Source organism: Apteryx mantelli, chromosome 27 (assembly GCF_036417845.1).
Source record: "Apteryx mantelli isolate bAptMan1 chromosome 27, bAptMan1.hap1, whole genome shotgun sequence".
Lineage (NCBI taxonomy): Eukaryota > Metazoa > Chordata > Aves > Apterygiformes > Apterygidae > Apteryx > Apteryx mantelli.
Genome location: NC_090004.1, coordinates 3,799,983 through 3,817,765, shown reverse-complemented (window position 1 = coordinate 3,817,765; position 17,783 = coordinate 3,799,983). Strand labels below are relative to the sequence as shown.

At 55.3% G+C, this 17,783-nt stretch overlaps 3 protein-coding genes, 1 long non-coding RNA gene and 5 other non-coding genes across 9 annotated transcripts; 1 reads left to right on the top strand and 8 right to left on the bottom strand.

Moving 5' to 3' along the window:
* Positions 1–16: 16 nt before the first annotated feature.
* Positions 17–145, bottom strand: LOC136994327 (U11 spliceosomal RNA). The gene has a single exon (XR_010886471.1). It is a non-coding gene; the product is annotated as a U11 spliceosomal RNA (small nuclear RNA).
* A 386-nt stretch (positions 146–531) lies between these two features.
* On the top strand, positions 532–8,523 carry TAF12 (TATA-box binding protein associated factor 12). Its single transcript, XM_067311505.1, has 6 exons — positions 532–614; positions 4,855–5,106; positions 6,082–6,159; positions 6,461–6,575; positions 7,032–7,120; positions 8,052–8,523. The coding sequence occupies exons 2-6, from the start codon at positions 4,939–4,941 to the stop codon at positions 8,085–8,087; spliced, it is 486 nt and encodes a 161-aa protein (XP_067167606.1). The 5' UTR covers positions 532–614; positions 4,855–4,938; the 3' UTR covers positions 8,088–8,523.
* A 1,041-nt stretch (positions 8,524–9,564) lies between these two features.
* LOC106494804 (ras-related protein Rab-39B) lies at positions 9,565–11,417 on the bottom strand. Its single transcript, XM_013955125.2, has 2 exons — positions 11,015–11,417; positions 9,565–10,310 (listed from the first exon to the last, which is right to left on the bottom strand). Exons 1-2 carry the CDS (start codon positions 11,227–11,229, stop codon positions 9,878–9,880), a joined length of 648 nt encoding a protein of 215 aa, XP_013810579.2. The 5' UTR covers positions 11,230–11,417; the 3' UTR covers positions 9,565–9,877.
* A 363-nt stretch (positions 11,418–11,780) lies between these two features.
* LOC136994278 (ras-related protein Rab-42-like) lies at positions 11,781–13,545 on the bottom strand. The gene is made up of 2 exons (XM_067311323.1): positions 12,982–13,545; positions 11,781–12,265 (listed from the first exon to the last, which is right to left on the bottom strand). The coding sequence occupies exons 1-2, from the start codon at positions 13,215–13,217 to the stop codon at positions 11,842–11,844; spliced, it is 660 nt and encodes a 219-aa protein (XP_067167424.1). The 5' UTR covers positions 13,218–13,545; the 3' UTR covers positions 11,781–11,841.
* Positions 13,546–14,528: 983 nt separating this feature from the next.
* LOC106482485 (uncharacterized) lies at positions 14,529–17,602 on the bottom strand. Its single transcript, XR_010886457.1, has 4 exons — positions 17,218–17,602; positions 16,583–16,655; positions 15,412–15,542; positions 14,529–14,889 (listed from the first exon to the last, which is right to left on the bottom strand). It is a non-coding gene; the product is annotated as an uncharacterized lncRNA (long non-coding RNA).
* Positions 15,028–15,100, bottom strand: LOC136994329 (small nucleolar RNA SNORD99). Its single transcript, XR_010886473.1, has one exon. It is a non-coding gene; the product is annotated as a small nucleolar RNA SNORD99 (small nucleolar RNA).
* Positions 16,404–16,539, bottom strand: LOC136994323 (small nucleolar RNA SNORA61). The gene has a single exon (XR_010886467.1). It is a non-coding gene; the product is annotated as a small nucleolar RNA SNORA61 (small nucleolar RNA).
* LOC136994322 (small nucleolar RNA SNORA44) lies at positions 16,812–16,942 on the bottom strand. The gene has a single exon (XR_010886466.1). It is a non-coding gene; the product is annotated as a small nucleolar RNA SNORA44 (small nucleolar RNA).
* On the bottom strand, positions 17,451–17,594 carry LOC136994321 (small nucleolar RNA SNORA16B/SNORA16A family). Its single transcript, XR_010886465.1, has one exon. It is a non-coding gene; the product is annotated as a small nucleolar RNA SNORA16B/SNORA16A family (small nucleolar RNA).
* Positions 17,603–17,783: the final 181 nt, after the last annotated feature.

Below are 17,783 nucleotides of genomic sequence, written 5' to 3'. Positions count from 1 at the left end.
TGTAACTATTGGTCACTGGGGCGCCAGAACAAGTGGTTACCAGCTGCCCCTGCCGCAAAAATTGTGCTTCCGAAATCTCTTGATGTCGATTCCGCGGGGGCGGCCGTTGAGCCCCCCCGTGCCACGCACGGCAGAAGCCCTTTTTAAAGCTTCGCTTTTTCGCCGCCGCTGGCCCAAGGCGGCAGGGTGATGCCTAGCTCACGGCGAGGCCCGCTCCCCGCTGCCGACCGGCCGCGCTCCGCTCGCATTCCGCGCTTCTTTTTAGCCCTTTCCCGCCCGTTGTCTCTGCCGTTTCTGCGGGTTTTCCCCCAAGCGCCGCCGTTTCCGTGCCGCGGCGGCGCCGCTGCGATATGCAAATCGCGCGGGGCATGCTGGGGCCCCTCGCCCGGCCCGCCAAGCTGCACCGCTCCCGCGGGCGACTCTGCGCACGCGCAGAAACTCTCCGGGTCGGGAGGGGACTCGAAGCGGTTCAGCGCACGCGCAGCCGCTGGTTGGCGGCGCGGCGAAGTGCTTCCGGGTGGCGGCGGGGTGGTGACCCCGGAAGGGCTCGGGTCGTGCGGTGGAGGGAGCGGAGCCGGCGGCGGCGCCTCGGTGCGCCCGCGGGTCATGGGGAGGTAGGGACCGGCGGGCGGCCGCGGCGGGCGGGCCGGGAGGCCGCGGGGCTCCCCTTCCCTCCACCGCCGTCACGGCCCGGGGCGGGGCGGGGGGAGCGGCCCCGGGACTGGCGGGGCGGCCCGGACCCTTCTCGCCCTCGCCCGCTGCCTCCGCGGAGCCGCCGGTAGCGGCCAAACTGCCCCTTTCGCCCCCGGCCGAGTCTGGAGGGAAACACGTGCTTCACCTCGCACGGATTATTTAGCCTTTTGGCGGAAAACGTCGGCTCTTAGGATGGAAGGTGCAGGCAGGAGGCTGCTCTGTTCGCGTGCGGCCTGCCCGGGTCACCGGGGAGCAGCCGGCGCGGGGCGCTCCGGGGGGGGGGGGCTCGGTGGTGCCCTGCACTGCGGAGCCGTGACTGTTGCACAGGTGCTAGAAGAGCGCTGAGTTTGGGGCTAGTGTTCAGAAAAGGCCGGTTTGACGTTCGGAACCTGAAGTGCTCAGATCTGGCTGGGCCCCACGAAGGTGCAGGATGATCTTTCCAGCCTTCCCCGCTGGAAGTTGCGGCAACACGTCGTAGTTCTTAGTCCTGTGCTTTTGCGTGTGTTTCGAAGCCCCGAGTTAGGGCAGTGGATGTAGTTAATAAAAATGGAAAATGTGTTATATAGCTGCTGTAGCGTTAGCTTTTTATGTCAGAGTTGGAGGGTTTGGTCGAATTGGCTCCTGCGTTCAGGACTTGGAGCCTGCTATTGATTACAAATTGCTCTAAGTGACCTTGGATCTTGTCGACTGCTTTGTCTGTGGCTGCTCTCAGAGGCCTCCTGAAGTGTTTTGCATATTGAGGTTTTGTTCAGTCCCCTAATTATGTTCCATGTGGGTCATCTTTGGACTGGTGACCTGTTTAACCTGGTGGTTGTGAAGAACGAGCTGCTGGAAGAAAATCTGTTTTAGCTGTATACTTGAAGTTCTCATTTCACTAGATTTCAGGTATCGATTTTTCAGAAGTAAATGCAAAGCTGGAAGCTGTGCAGCGAGGAGGAAGGAAGTTTCGGTTACTCTTCAGCATCTAACGAACACATTTCAGAGGAAAAAAAAGGATTTGCCTGTTCATTCACTTTGTATCTTTAGCTAATATAGTTAATGGATAAACACTTGTAGGGGATACTTCCTCTAGCAGCATAAGGGAGGACTTTAGCTGACATTTATAATAACTAAAGTGAAGGATAGCAAGAACTTTTCTGTTTTCTTCCATCAATACTAAAGAGACCCCCAGACAGTCCTTTGCAAACCTGTGTGACAATATTGGTCAAATTGCCTGTTAGATATTTCTTAATGGAAACGGGAACCTTGAGCACTCCGATGAACGGGCTGACAGGTTGGTTTGGCTTTAATATAGGTTTTAACTACAGCTAGAACACTGTGCTGTAGTAGTACCAACGCTTAACAAATTACAGCAGATCAATTGAGAGTCCGTGATGTTAACTGAGGCCACAAGACCTACTGCTGCCGTGGAAGAAAGCTGCTGTCGCAGAGGTCTGGGTTGATCCGAACGCTGGTGCTCGCAGCTGGTACCAAGAAGCCCTCTGTCTTCTGACATGAAAATGAAGTTTTGCCAAACTCGTGCTCCCACGTCAGGATCCCGGGAGGTTCCTTGTCTTCTGTAGCAGCATATGCTGGGCTTCCACCTATATTTAAAATAGTGTTCGTACCCTCAAGTCTACCCTCGTGTACTGTGGTGAGGACGTGGCGTGCTCTTGTATGGCACCTGATGAAACTGCATCCTGTTGAGATCTTACGATATAATGGGTGATATGCAAAATATCTGATATTCCTGTAGGAATGAGAGTTATATGGAAGAGGAGGAGGAGAGAGTAGGTTAACGCTGACTGCTGACTTGCTGGAAGCTTTCGGAAAATGGCCTCTCCGTTCGCTGGGCCCACAGCAGTTGCTGATGTAATTAAAGATCTAGACACTCAGATAGCTGTAAGTAAATTGTGTGAGCTTGCCATGAGCGGGCATGCAGGACTTGGTGTGGGATTCTGCGCATCCCGTTAGTTTTGCGTTTGGTGATCTTAATAAGCACCCCAAGGATGCGATAAGATCTTCAAATAAATGAACAAAACTACTTTATACTAATAAAGTGCCTCCTACCCAAGGATTTCGGAGCATTCCCCAAACATTGCCTTCTCCTCTGCATGGTGGGGATTTGTAAACTGAGGCACGGGAGTGAACAGCCTGCGATCAGCCAGTGCTAAAACCAAGATTAGCACACTGAAGTCCCCCTGATCTTGTGCTAAGCTCTTAAGAGCAGCGCCTTCATGCAGAAATGCCAGCTAAGGGGTTTTAGGGTGTGAACATAAGGGTTTTCCAGCATTAATTCGGTTTAAATTGATGAGCTAGAAATGTGCTGAGAGCGCTACAGAAGAGTGTCTTGCATATAAAACCTTTCGGCAGAGCTCCGTGTCTGTAGGATGCAACAGTGCATGAGTTTGTGTGGGAATGAAGCACTAAAACAGCCGCGTGCTAAGCGTTTCTGTGTGACTTCTGGTTTGGGTTTGGGTTTTTTTTGGTGTGAATTAATCCAAACTAACAAGTTTGCTCTGATGAGGGGAATACGTGTATTTGTAGATAAGGCAGAAAACACTGTTCGTCAGTTTGTATGTGAACGTGCTTTTCCTTACTGGCCTGTGATCAGTGTCAGTGTGAGGAAGTTGCTCTGTTAGCAAATGGGGATATTTAAGGAAATTGTTGTCACTTAAGACTTGGCTGTGATTAACATTTCATGTTTCAGTAAACGCTGAATAACCTGTGAGAATAACCAGGTTAAGAGGAATTCTTTTGTACTTTAAAAAGGCAAAAGTGCTTAAATTTATGGACAGGAGACATGTAAGGAGACAGCTAGTATAGAAAACAGCTGTTAAAAAGAACTTTCTCTTTTTTTTCCTTTTAATTTTTGTAAGTAATTTCACACTGTAGCGCGTAGGCTTTCCAGAGGACGCGTGTGTTCTCGGTGGCTGCTTGTCACCAGTATCTGTGCCCAGCAACAGCTGCTGCAGCCTCTGCGTGAAAGGCTTTTACATCAAACTGTTGATTAAATGTTCATTTTGTGTGACAGACCTGTCACTGCGGCCTGCGCTGCCAGCGGTGATGGATGGCCGAGGGTTTGGACAGTTGCCTTTCACCGAGCTGTGCCGCAGAGCAGCAGCAAGGACCAAGCAGAGCCTTGGCGAGCCTGGATTTTAGAGCCTTTCAGCTATCAGACGGTCACCAGTCGTTCTGTGATTAGCTCAGTGGCTAATAACATGAATAACGTCTTCATGCCTGATGGTGAACCTGGAAGGCCTGAGTAATTAATTAAGCTGCTGAAACCCAGTTCTGGTTCACTGTTGACAGCTCAGTAAATCTGATTTTGTTTACTGTGGCTTTCAACTGCCCAGTGTGGGAAGAACAAATCGAAGGTGTGGGCATATGTGTGTTTTTTATCTGTTGTCATGTTACCTCTGAGTACCCAAACTCGTGCTCTTGGACCTGAAACTGGATCCTATGTTGTCAAGACAACATCAGTGTTTCTTCTTTACAAGTGGTGCTGGTGGAAATATTGGTCTGGGGAGAGGGATCACCACAGGTCAGACTTGAAATGTGGCATTGCCAAAAATGAAACCTCCATCCCCCAGCACTCGCGGGCAGATACCTACGGGAATTTGAACTTCTGACCTGCATCTCAGGCCCGTGGAGTATGAAGATGAAGACTCGATCGTGGCCCGGTACCGAGTGCAGTGGGACAGGGCCTATGCCCGCTGTGCCCACGCATTGCTGCCAAGAGAACAAGCCAGGCCCTGTCCTTTAGTTCAGTCTTCCTGGCTCTGCGCGTGGTCTCTCCGTTGAAGCTGTTGTTAGTAGAAGCGAAGCGTGTGCAAAAAGGCGCTGATCTGAGGGTGAGGTGGATGCGTGTGTAGGATTCAGTTCGGAGGAAGAGGAGTGAGCGGGTGGGTCAGCGCGACTGCACGGCCGCTACCTGTTGTCAGTCGGTGCACTGCATGCAGCCGTTGTGCTTCTCACGGCAAACTTCATCTTCCATATGCCAGGGAATGTTTCTCTTTTTCTAAACATTCCTCCTCCCTCCCTGCTGTGTCCAGAGAGACCTGATCTAGGATAAACCTCTGTGTCCTGTCAGTACGCTGTGACTTTACTATGGGCAAAGAACTAAGCGCCCCTTGGAGTTCCCTTCTCTGATTGCTAACTGGCTTTTGTTTCCTTTTCCAGTTGATTGGCTTGGGTCCCCACAACCCCAAGAAGAAGCAAGACCTAGAGAAGCTTTATGATCTAAAAGCTAAAGCCCAACAGATTATGAACCAGTTTGGCCCATCTACCTTGATCAACCTCTCCAACTTCTCCTCGATAAAGCCAGAACCAGCCAGCACTCCCCCGCAGAGCTCCATGGCGAACAGCACCACCGTGGCAAAGATGCCTGGGACGCCCAGCGGAGGAGGACGGCTCAGTCCTGAGAGCAACCAGGTAATTTCATCCCCGACTTTGGGACAACAGGGAAGATGGTCAGACCTGACTGAAGGTTGATTCCTCTCCTTCCTTAAATTACCAGCAAATACTTAATGTCAATTGAAGTATCAGTTATTGTCCTGAGTGAGCCATAATCTTCGTGTAGTCCTTCTCTCCGAGACACTTTCAGGTTGGATGATGTACAGACATAGGTGCAGAAGTTTTGTCAATCTCGGGAAGGTGTATGGTGGAGGATTGACTGGGAAATTCCTTTTAAATGTGGTTCAGATGAGAGAAATCAAAGTTGTGTGCGTTCATAGCCTCACACTGGGGCAGTGCGAGATGCAGCATCAGTTCTAAAAAGCTGCTGACTTGCCTGTTTGCCTGTCATGTTGTTGAGTCTTTAACATACGTAAAATGTGTTGCTGCCAAGCAAGCACTCCAAAATTGTTTCTCTCTCTTCTGTGTTGCTAGTGTTCAGGAGTAGTAAAATCTCTGCTTGCCCCCTGCATATTCAGACTGACAGGGTGCTGCCTGCTGCCCTCTGTTTTCCTTTCAAAGCACTAAGGTTGATAAGCCCTAGAGTAATGGAAGTAATTCCTTTGTGCCCTGAACACAAACTTGATCGCTGAAACGCTGCTTTTATTTGCCACGTACCTTTTAAGACTTCCAGTGATGCCATCGTCTTCTCCGACCAGCAGCCTTGTTTTAAGCAATGGTATTTTAGTGCAAGTGTCCTTTCAAGACGCAGCGTTGCTTTGATTTCTTACGCTGGGATCTGCTCTCTGGTCAAAGCTGCCAGGGGTACTTGAAAATGGCTCCTTAATACCTGATATTTCTTATCTCTGCCATTCCTGAACTGATACGGTGTGTCAACATGTGTGACTTGGGCCTCGGGACAGTGGGGGAGGAGGCCTCTTGCAGCTGCGCTGTGGGGGCAGCTGGTTTGCTAAAGTAGGGCAGTAAATCGTTCCTTCCCTCCTCCACACTCAGGTTTTAACCAAGAAGAAACTGCAGGACCTGGTGCGCGAGGTGGATCCAAACGAGCAGCTGGATGAAGATGTGGAGGAAGTAGGTACACGCACCCCTGGTAGGGGCTACAGAAGGAGCCGGTCCAGGGCTTTCCCAGACCAGTGGCCCCTTGTCAAAGCAGGAAGGGTTGGTTCATATTCCACTGCTGTATGTTTGCTGCAGCCTTCAGACATCCATGTCTGCTTTCACTTCCCAGTGTTGAGAGGGGTTTTAAAACACCAATGGCAGCAAATGTCTTTGAAGTATTGGCTTCTGAGAGTTCGTTTTCATAAGCTTCACATAGTTTCGACTATACGGTTCAGCACTGATGAGGCCGGTTGTTGTCCTTGGTCCGTGACAGATGCTGTTGCAGATCGCGGATGATTTCATAGAGAGCGTGGTGACGGCTGCCTGCCAGCTTGCGCGGCATCGCAAATCAAACACTCTGGAAGTGAAAGATGTCCAGTTGCATCTTGGTAAGTGATTTTTTCACTTGGCTGAGAGCTGGGAACCCACCATGCAATCAGGGCAAACCCTGACCATGGCGTTGGGGTGGAAACCCATCAATAGCTGATTCATTGCTACTTAACAGTGCCCTAATAACCAGGGAATGAATAAGGTGTCCTTCCCCTGACTGTATCTTCTCCTAGCTGTGTGTGCAATTGTGCAGTTTGTAGCTGTCCTTCAGCCTCTGTTGGAAGATACCTAGCAGAGGAACTGAATCTTTAGTCCACTTTAATGCAGTGCAGCTGTCAGCTACTCTGCTTCTTAAAAGCCTTTTATAGCTAGTGTCCAGATCGCCAGCACAAGTCCGTTTCCAGCGCTGGCCCCAGAAGGACGTACTGCTGGTATGTTAGTTCTGATGGGGCCGCTCTTGCGGTGTGCAGTTGGGGTAGTTTTCATCGTGTGCTCACCTGCGCCCTCTCTTCCAGAACGTCAGTGGAACATGTGGATCCCGGGCTTTGGTTCCGAAGAAATCAGGCCCTACAAAAAAGCCTGCACTACAGAAGCTCACAAACAGGTAAGGAGCCCTTGGTAATACGCTGAGTGCCACGTGGTGGAAGGCTAATATGGGTAGGGTCTTCCTGCACTCCTGGCACTACGTGAATTTGTATCCTCTCTTCCAAGTGGTTTGGAATTGAAATCACCTCCAGGGTCCCCTCACCTGTTTATGCAGAGAGGGTTGAGTTTGCTCTGGCTGCTTTGCTGGTGGGCTGTGCCGTGAGCGAACCAGGAGCGCTCGCACCATCTGAGGGTCTGAAGCAACCGAGCTGCAGGCAATATCTTGTCAACTGTCCTCTTGCAGATCTTGTGCTCCATCTTTGTGCAGAAGGGAGGGAAAACACTGCTCAGCTCCTCTGGTTCACTAGAAAATCCATATCCAAGCACGCTGGGGTTAAATGCTTGTGTATCCCCACATCTCTGTAGCCTCACAGGTGCTGCGGTTCGAGCTCAGGAGAGCCCTGTGGCTGCAGGATCTACTGAAGCTGTAGATCTGTAGGTCTTGCAGACCTACTGCTTTTTAAACGTAAGGTCAGAGCCAGGGAAGTGGGTGCCCTGCTGGAGTTTTTCAGGTTGCATCTCCCCTCCTGAAGCTACTGCAATAACTGCTGGTCAGGGAGAGAGAAGGCCTTGAAGTGGGTTCGGATTCAACGCGCTGTTTAATCCTTGCGCCCCTCACCAGCAGTTAAAATTTTACTCTGTCACTTTGCCAACTCGAGGTGTCAAGGAGAAGAGTATAGATGCTTTCTTTTTATCTGGCTCTGGCTGTGACCGTGTTAAGATTTAAATGAACTTGAAAGACCTGTGTTGAAACAAGTCAGGCAGTGTCTAGGAGAACCTGAGATACTGTCTCCTCAGCGTTGTTCCTACACGGGTAGCTTACAAGCTTGTTGTGCAGTAACCTTGTCCGAGACTCTTGGCTTCCCACCTTTTTCTCTTTCTTGTTACAGAGAATGGCATTGATCCGCAAAACTACCAAGAAATAGCCCCTGGGAAGAGTTGGGAGATGACACCAGTGCATTTTGGGATATCTGCCTCTCCACTGAAGCCTCCACGATGCCATCCATGGGATATTTTTTTTAATGCTTACAGAGAAGCATATATTTTTTATTAACAGTGCAGCAATATCTGACTTTATGAGGAGATCTGCCAAAAACGTTCTACGCCCCCTTCCTCATTCCCCCTAAGAGCGCAACGTATCTCAAAACAAAGACTTTTATTTGTGACTTGAAAGTGGTTTATCGTATAAGTGATTATCCAAGGGACAGAGCATTTGATCTTGTGTGGGACAGTATTAGAAGCATCTGTAGAGGTTTTTGTTTCCTCCTTCCCGCCCCTACCTGTTCCAGTACTTTGTAATGTCAGTGTTTATATAAATACTTGCATTTGTTTTACATGAATAAAGAAATTATTAATCTAAAACCATGGCACAGTCTTGTGCTGTTCAAAGGGCAGGCAGAGAAATCGCAAGTGAAGTGATCAGCAGTCAGGATAGCCTGGTTTTTGCATGTGGTGCTCTTGTAAGAGATTTGTCCTAGGGCTGGAAGCGAGTGGAAGGATTTGGCTGGTTCTCTACTGTGCTAACAGGGTTTGGTGAGCTGCTTCCCCTCTAGGTTGGAGGTTCTTTACATCCAGCCCGGGGTGAGGTGTTTGCCCACCAGTTGCACGTTCAGACCATGAGGAATGGGACAGGGTGACGGAGGAAAAGAAATCAAGGCCGATCCTGGCTCTCTGCTTGTCTGGGGCGTACAGAAAGGCTGTGTCTCACTGCCTGTTCCTGCTTGTTCTGCTCAAACCGGTGAACATCAGAGAAGCTGCTGCTGCAGGAGCTGTTTGACGTGGGGAAGAGGCAGCAGGCGGCTCTGCAAACTCTCCGCGCGGAAAGGGAAGGCTAATGTGCGCCTGCAAGCGCGAGTGTGCCTCGTCCTCCCTGCTGGGCTCGCTGCTGGGGCTCTCGTAGCCCCAAGGGCTGCCGGTACCTGGGGGAGAAACTGCTGAAGTAATTTAGAAACCAGTAAGGCCTCTATCCTCCCTCCCCTCATGCAACAGCCGGCTAAGGAGCCAGGAGCGTGTGATAAACAAACGCAGCCTCTCGGGTAAGGCCGGGCTCGGGGAGGAGGGTGGCTGTTCTTGCTTCGCTGCGGGCCTCAGCCGGTGCTGGGGGGACACGGTTGTTCACCGCGCAGCCCGACTGCTCCATCTCCTCAGCACACCCAGGAGATACAGCTATTCAAAATGTGCAACTGTGCCCTCCTGAGCGCAGAAAAGCCCAGCCCTGAGCCAATTCCCTGCTGCCAAGCTCTGGATCGGGCAGCAAGAGGGGTTTCGGATCGCTGCTAGGATGGGGAGGTCACAGGCTGCACCGAGGGCCCCTGGTTTGTGGTCAGGGGATGGAGACAACCTTGTAGAAAGGGATTCACAGAGAAAATAGGGGATTGGGAGTGAAAACCACCTCTGCAGACCTGACCCCATGGTGCTGGTGCTCCCAGTGTGGGGTTCCCATCAGCAAGCTCAGTGCTAACCCCTTCCCCCTCCCCAGGAAAACGCGGGCAGCCGGGAAGGGGAGTACAGGGTGTTTAATGTGCCGTTGCCGTCGCTCGCTGCTCTTCCCTGTGCCGCAAATGCTTGATTTCTGCTTCGTGTCTCGTGCATCGCAGCGGAGCTGAGCGTGTCCGAGCTCCCCACCGGCTCTGCATCGAGGCACAGGATGCAGCGGGGCTCCGGGGGCAGCAGATGGACCAGGCAGGCTGCGTACGTCCTCCTATCCACCCCATCTCTAGCACGAGCATCTCTTTTGCTTCTTTTCCTTCTCTGGCACCTGAAACTTCAGCCCCGGCGGGAGCGGGAGGTTGCTCTTCACCCCGTCCCAGGCCTCGGAGGGAGCCAGCAGCCCCGTCTGCAGCGCCCGGTAGATGGCCAGCGTCAGCACCTGGAAAGCCTGCGCCACGTTGCTCCCGTCCTTGGCCGAGGTCTCGACGTACTGCGCCCCCAGCGCCGCCGCCAGCTTCTCGGCCTCCCTCCGGCTCACCCGCCGCTCCGCCACCAGGTCGCTCTTGTGCCCCACCAGCACGAAGACGATGCGGAAAGGCTGCACGGTGTCCGTCACCTCCTGATGCCACTGCCGGATGCTCTCGAAGGACGCTTGGTTGGTGAGGTCGAAGAGCAGCATCCCCCCCGCCGAGTTGCGGTAGTAGGAGCGAGTCACGGACCTTGGGCGCGAAGAAGAGGGAGGAAAAAAAAACGGGGTGAGCAGCCCCGGGGCTCCCCTGCGCCGCGTGGGGAAGCATCTCCTCTCCCCGTAGGGCCTCCTGGCTTCATGCCCGGCTCTGGGGCTCCAGGTGTAGTGTGGCCCCCTCCGCCCCGGCTCCCGGCGTTGTGCATCGCTCCCGTAAAATCGGCGCGTTGCTATTCGGCGTATCGACGAGATCCGCCTGGCCCCGGAGGGAGCATCCCTGCCGCCGGGGTGGAGGTGGCTCTGTCCCCGCCACCTCCCCGGGGGCCTCTCCCCTGCTGCCAGCCCCGCAGCGGAGCAGCTCTGCCCGGCTCCCGCGGGAATGCCGCGGCTCTGCCCCAGCCTGGGGGAGCTCAGGGTCCTTCAGGCCCTTTGGAGAGGGAGGCAGGGCTAAGCAGGAAAGCTCCAGGGCTCCCTTTTGCTGGTGGGTGCCCTTCGCTTCGGCTCCCCCCCAGCCCCGCGAGCCTGCCTGGGTGCTGGGCTCTCCCAGTCGCACTGGAAAGCGTGGAGGAGGGAGACACAGCTCTGTCCAGGATGTCCCCCGGCTTGGGATCACAGTATCCCACCGCCCGCTCCTTTGCCACATGGACACCCACAGCCATCCCAAGCCCCGGGGCAGCCCTGGCTGCCGGGATTTCCCCGGCTCCTCCACCCCATCATCAGCTCTGGAGCCGGACCCACCTGAACCGCTCCTGCCCGGCCGTGTCCCAGAACTGCAGCTTGACGCGGAGCCCCGGCTCGAGCTCCACGTGCCGCACGTAGAAGTCCACCCCCACCGTCTGGTTGACGGCGTCCAGGAAGACGCCCTCGGTGTAGCGCCGCAGCAGCGAGGACTTGCCCACCGTGGAGTCCCCCAGCATGATCACCCGGAACTGGTAGTGCCAGCGCGTGTCCATGGGCGGCCGAGCCCCGCGTCGGCGCGCAGGGAAAGCGGGCGGCACGTCGGGACCCGCCGCGGCTGCGTGTCCGGGCAGGCAGCGCCTGCCTCCTCCGCGGCGCCCCGGCAGAGGCGGTCCTGCCCCGAGCGGCCGGGTACCGGCAGACACCGGTGCTGGGGTGCGACAGGCAGCGGGGGGCTTTTCCGCCTCTCGCTGGCCGTGGGAACCCCCCAATACCGGAAAAATTAGATGTTCCCTAGGAGCCGGGCAGGTGCAGCCCCAGGCCCCTCGCTTGGCAGAGCCTTTATTCAATGCAGAAAAGCACCTGGTTTATTAAAGCCACGACCTCAACGGAATATTTTTTCCATAGCCCCCGAATTAAGGTTGGAAGCCAACCCACAGTCGCGAGCTCACGATGGAGCCGTGCTGGTGGAGGAGGTGGGAAGGGGGCTGCGGGGGGGCAGAGAAAGGCTGGGGAGCCGCCAGGAGCAGAATAAATCCCCGTCTCTGCTCACCGGCGCCAGCTTGGCACCCCAGGGCTCCCCATGGGTGCCCTGCTCGGTCACCCCCACCAGTGTCCCAACTGCTGGCAGGTCTCAGCCTGGCCGTCCCGTGGGCTCCGTGCCGCCCTTAGCACTGGCACCGCTCCCGGGGCTCCCTCCGCTCCGGCGGGTCTCCACGGCTCTTGCTGGGGATGAGCTTGACGCCGTCCCAGCCCTCAGGGGGGGCGAGCGCCCCGCACCCCAGCGCCTCGTGGATGCGGCCGGCCACGGTCTCGAAGGGCAGCGCCACGTTGAGGTTGCTCCTGGCGGAGGTCTCGACGAAGGCCATGCCCAGGGAGGCGGCGAGCCGCCCGGCCTCCTCGGCCGACACCGCCCGCTCGCCGGCCAGGTCGCACTTGTGGCCCACCAGGACGAAGGCCACCTTGCCGGTGGCCTGGCCGCCCGCTGCCTCGTGGTACCACTCGGTGACGTGCTCGAAGGACGCGCGGTTGGTGACGTCGAAGACCAGCAGCGCGCCGGCGGCGCTCCGGTAGAAGGACCTGGTGATGGACCTGGGCACCGGGGAGGGGGGGGCTCATTTTAGGAAATCCAAGCATGGGATAAGGGCCCTGGCGCTGCCCCGAAAGGGGAACCCGCCACCCAAGGGAGGCTGCTCCAGACTTTCTGTCTCCAACTTTTCCGTTTAGCAGCACCCCGGCAGCGCTTGGCGACTCTGCCCATGGCTCGAGGGCTCAAACCTCGGGGGTCCCGGCTCCGTGGGAGCCCTGCAGGGTTTTATAGGGGTTTTGGGGTCCCTCCGTTCCCCCAACCCTCAGTTCGGGGTGCAGCGGGGCTGGGGCAGCACCCTGGGCAGGTGCTGTGGGTGCCACCCGTCCCTGGGTGCCCTGGAGGGGAGGGGGCACAGCAGGACCCCTGCCGCAGCCCCTCCTGCCCTTTGCAGCCCATTCGAGCCTCTTTCAGGCTCCCAGCTTTGCTGCCTCCAGCCTGATGCAATCAGGGAGGAAAATCCCCAGCCCATTCGCACCCCCCCCCTTCCCCAAAACCCACCGGGGCTTTGCTACAAGCTCAGCAGAAGGTTGCAGCCCCCCCCCCTGCAAAAGCCTCGCTGGCCCCGTGACCCGCTGCACCCTCGTCCCTTTGCAAAGCGCAGCGGGGACTTTGCACCCGGCAGAACACTGCAGCGGCGGCGAAGGGACCCCGAAGCGGCGCCGGTGCTTCGCCGCGTCCCCCTGCCCACCCCACGCCCCCCCCCCCCCTCGCCGCTCACCTGAAGCGCTCCTGGCCCGCCGTGTCCCAGAGCTGCAGCTTGGCTCGTCCGGCCGGCGGCAGCGGCACGGTGCGGCTGTAAAACTCCACGCCGACGGTGGGGCAGGGCGCGGGGCCCCCCGCCGCCCCCGGGCCCTCGGCGTAGCAGCGCAGCAGCGACGACTTGCCCACGGCCGCGTCGCCCAGCACCAGCACGCGGTACTGGTAGTGGCCCTCAGGCTCGGGCACCGTCCCCATGCCGGCAGCCAGGCCTGCGAGGCTGGATCTGGCCCCGGCTTCGCCGTGCCGGCCAGGTCTCCACCCTCGTCCCCACCCCGCGGCGTCTTCGCCCTGGATGGGGACCTGCCCTGGCCGGCTCCGGCCTTGCAGCCGGCCGGGTGGATAAATGGGATTAACCCCGAGGGGGGATCTGAACCCGCAAAGCGAGGGGAAGAGGGGCTGAGCGGCACCGGCTCCAGGCCCCCGGACAAAGCGCTCTGCAAGCAGCGCCGGCGGCCTGCCGTGCCGTGCTGTTCCCCGCGCGGGGACTTTGCCATCAGCCTGCCCTCCCCCTCCTGCCGCTCTTCATCCCCCCCCCCAAAGCGTTTGGTTGAGAGGGTTTTTCCGCACCAGGGGGAGAAGACAGGGAAAAGGAAGTGAAACAGCAAGGAGGGGCCAGCAGCGGCTCTGCTAGACAGCCGGAGCCCCTGACAACCCAAATCTGTCCCCAGGTCTGGATTAGGGACTGTCTCCAGCACCACTACTCCTCCTGGTGACAGCCAGATGGACAGGGGGGGCATCGCCCCCACTCCTCCACCCCCCTCAGCTCCTCCCCGGAGCGGGATGCAAGTTTTAGGGCTCCTCTGAGGCCACCTCCCAACCCCCGTGACTTCCCTCCTTCCCCCTCCTGCTGACGCAGCACCAGGACGTCCAGAGATTCATTTCCAAGCGTTTTGCTTTCCAGCGCAGCACAACAGGCAACAACGCAGCTGCTCTAACAGCCTCCGTGTCCGTTTTCACCCTCAATTCCTTTTCCACAATGAGAAAAACAGCAACTTGACTCACCCGGGCTCTAGCAGAGCATGTTGGCAACGTTGTCAGATGTTGGTGTTAAACAGGTTGCTCCCTTCTCCCTTCCCCATCCCTCCCAGCCCAGACACCTTAGCTCTGCCCATCCTTTACCTAACAAGTTTGTTAGTTCTTTTGGGGCAGCCTTGAGCCACGAGCGATGTGCTGAAACACCCTAACGCAGATTAGCCTACCAGGTAGGCAATTCCAGCAGAATACATAGTTCTGCCCTCGTTATTTAACAAGGGAGGTTGGCTGTCACTTCCCGGGGAGCCTGCCCAGCAGGGACTGCCCTCCAGACCGATGACACCTCGCCTGGGCAGGAGCAGTGTTGCAAACATCCCGCTTGTCACGCCACAGCCCTCGCAGCCGGCTCCGAGTGTTGCGGCTCACCAGCACGGGCAGGACTCCCAAGCCCGCTCCCCTCCCGCTCTCTGCAGGAGAACGGCCCGGTGGTCATCACAGACCAACAGGCCCGAACACGAACACAGGAGACACAGCAAGAATTTCAGATGCATCTATTCATCCTTCAAACGTTTTAAGTCCAGACCCTCCCCCAAACTCTTCTCCTGACAAAACTCCACGGCAGGAACACTTCTTCCATGCTGAATATTTAGAAACTTCAGCAACATCTACAGTGAAACAAAACAAGCTCCTGCTGCCTGGAATACTGAATGACTCCTGAACCTAAGCAGCTGTCCCCACCTGGGGGAGCTCACGGCTTACAAAGGAGCCAGGATCTGTTTATGCAGAACTGCCACTTCTTTAGGAGAGGATTGGAAAAAGAAGACAGAAGACTTGTAAAGAGAGGCACCGAAGCCTTCAGAGACTGGCTCATCTCAGCTCCATGTTCCACTAAGACCTAAAGAGAGGGGAAAAAAAAAATCTGAATGAAGAGCAGTTTGACTCAGCATAGCTCCAGATTTCACCTGCATTAAGGGATTCCCTGGCATTCCCACTCCCGTCAATTTTCAGTGATTTTTAGCTAGTTCATGCTGCTGCCTGGCCTCAGCCCCATATCCGCAGGATTCATCCAGCAGTCTCCAAAGAAAGAGGACTCATCACTGACCAGGCGGAGTTCAGAGGGCTGGTGTGGCATGACTGATCTCACAGAAACTCTGACCGGGAGACATCAGGCTGCCAAACTACAAACCGTACTACTGACCTTTATCATTCCCACTTGGAAAGCCCCAACAGGCTGCAAAGTCCAGGTAAGGATTAGCCATTTCCAGTGGCTGGTTAGAAAAGCATTAATAGCTGCTGACAGCCCAGGCACAACTCGCTTCACAGTCAGTTTATACAGTTCTTTGTAGTCCAGGACTGCCGAGATGCCACTCATGAAAACACCAAACAAATCTCTCAGTTGTTCACAAAGGACACTCACGTGTTTAGCTGCACAGCTTCCCCACACACGATTTAGGCCTTTTGGAGAGCAAACCGATTCCCTTCACTGGAGCAAGGGATTAATGGCTTGGGTCCATAAGCTCTCAGCCTTTTCCACTAAGCAAGCGATTCCTGAAAAAGACAATATATATATATATATAGTCATGGCTAAGTAATCTGAAGTTGATGGGCCTCTGTACACAGAAAGAATCAATGCATCAAATCAAGCCCAAATATCCTTCAATTTTAAAGGAGTGTGTTTTAATGGAGCACAACAACTAGGTCACCGCATTCGCAACCAGTGTTGCAATTAATGTCGCAAAACTCACTGCAAGACTGTGCAACAGAGATGATTTTTATTTTGGGTGACTTTCTGACTCTGCTGACTCGCGCTCCCATGCATGAGGCTCACCACGATTACTTGTGTATGACACAGAGAATACCGCTAGCAAATCTTCACTACACCTCCCGGGCTCCTCTTAGTGAGTGACCACAACCCAGCCTTTGGACAGAATTTTTGTACCTTTTAGGAACCAACAATGTTATTTTTAACTCACCATCTTGTTTTAGCCTTCAAGTGCTAGGCAAAATTGCAAAGTCACACACCATCCTTGCTTCCTCCCCCCCACCCTCCCCCTTTTTTTAAAAATAATGGGAATACCTGACAGTTCCAATCCCGCCTTTATGTTCCTCCCTCCCATCTGATCCTATAGATTAAGCCTGCTTTGTCTTGTTGCTCCCTGGTCTCTGAAAAAAACCCACCCACTGTGGTCCCTGGTGAACCCCTGACCTTTGATACTGATCAATATTGTTACTTTTTTCTTGGGGTGCTCATACACATACACACACACATTTCCTGTCATTATTTCAGCCTCAGTCTTAATATTCCTGTTGCAAACCTCCACAGATGTCTAACACGCTTATCCATTCTCTGACTAGCAGGTTTTATTCCCAATCCAGCCTCCCCAAAGCAGCAAGACTAAGACTAACTTGCAGTGTCTTCAAACTGGCCCTTCTCAGAGCAAGACTGTACCAGCAAAGAGGCCGAGACCAGTTTGCATTCTACTTTTCCTCCTTTTTCGACCACAAGATCGGTATTCAGATCTGATGGGAAAGGGATCGGGAGGGACAGGCTACAGAGCTCCTGCTCTGACAAGCACATATGTTCTCACCTCGCTAGCGCCGTGGTGGGTCTATCCAGCAGGCAGGCAACCAGCTGAGCGAGTTCCTAATCATCGAGCAACCCTGGAACATAATACAACACCCGCAGTCAGGAATAGATTGCAGATACTACTCTTCATGGACACATGCCACTGACACAGGAACATGCTAACACACCCACTCCAGAAACCACTAAGCGCCCTACAAGAAGAGGGGACAATGTACTGTATGTTCCTGAAAACATATAGGAGGGGCGAGTGACAGCAACAGGCAGAAGAGGCCCAGCAGTCAAAGACCTTCCTGTTGCTCTTGCATGTTGTTGGAGAACCGTGGCTATTTCATGGAGCCACAGCTCTTGGATTAACATGCAGACTAAGAAACTACTGTTTGGCAAAGCTTGTTACAGCTGCAGAGAGAAAAGGGGCAGGTACATCAAAAGCAGAGTTATAGTGAGAAATCCTTGTCTGCAGGACCTAAGCCCAAGAACGAGCCCTGCAGAGGAACCAAAGCACCCGGAACAAGAACTGCCTTCAGAACATCTGCCAGAAAATACTGTTGTTCGGTACTCTGGGTAACGGAGGCAGTGATGGCAACTAGATAAATTCTCAATAAGGGGAAAATCAAGGGCCTAAATCACACATCTCACCTGTTCGTGCTGCTGAGCCCTGGCCATCGCCACGCCGTGATCCTGCGTACACGGGATCACCTTTCAGGCTTGAAGGAAGCAGGGCAGAGCCCCAGTCTCCAGCGTCGGGCAACTTCTTACACAGAGAGGGAACTTCAGAGCACCAGAAAAGCCGGGATACCCACCGCCTCCCACTTCTCCGCGCGCCTCTCCCAGTCGCGACCCCAAAGGCAGGGAGCCGGGGCCTGTCCCGCACATGTATTTTCCCGGGATGTTGCTGCACAGCTACGGCAGAACAAACTGCGCAGCGACCGTCAGGGAAAACAGCTCGCTGTCGGCTCCTTTTTGACTGCGCCAGCTACGCAACGGAGACAGGCGCAGCTTCGACAGGGCCGGGCGGCCTCTCCCCCCCCCCCCCCCCCGGCCCCGGCGGGTTCGCGCTTCTCCCGCCGCAGAGGCGCCAAGGCCCCGCCGGGGCCCCCCGCGCTCCGGAGGCCGCGGCAGCTCCGGGCCCGACATCACCCCCGCGCCGCCCCCTCGCAGCCCATCGGAGCGCCCCGAAACGCCGCCGCCCGGATGCGGAGCCC

Bases quoted from the DNA above. Each gene is read 5' to 3' on its own strand.
- LOC136994278 (XM_067311323.1), bottom strand. From the start codon at position 13,217: ATGGGGACGGTGCCCGAGCCTGAGGGCCACTACCAGTACCGCGTGCTG. The intron at 12,266-12,981 runs GTGAGCGGCGAG...CCCGGTGCCCAG, and splicing joins GCGGGCCAGGAGCGCTTCAG to GTCCATCACCAGGTCCTTCT.
- TAF12 (XM_067311505.1), top strand. From the start codon at position 4,939: ATGAACCAGTTTGGCCCATCTACCTTGATCAACCTCTCCAACTTCTCC. The intron at 5,107-6,081 runs GTAATTTCATCC...CTCCACACTCAG, and splicing joins TCAGTCCTGAGAGCAACCAG to GTTTTAACCAAGAAGAAACT. The intron at 7,121-8,051 runs GTAAGGAGCCCT...TTCTTGTTACAG, and splicing joins CTACAGAAGCTCACAAACAG to AGAATGGCATTGATCCGCAA.
- LOC106494804 (XM_013955125.2), bottom strand. From the start codon at position 11,229: ATGGACACGCGCTGGCACTACCAGTTCCGGGTGATCATGCTGGGGGAC. The intron at 10,311-11,014 runs GTGGGTCCGGCT...TTCGCGCCCAAG, and splicing joins GCCGGGCAGGAGCGGTTCAG to GTCCGTGACTCGCTCCTACT.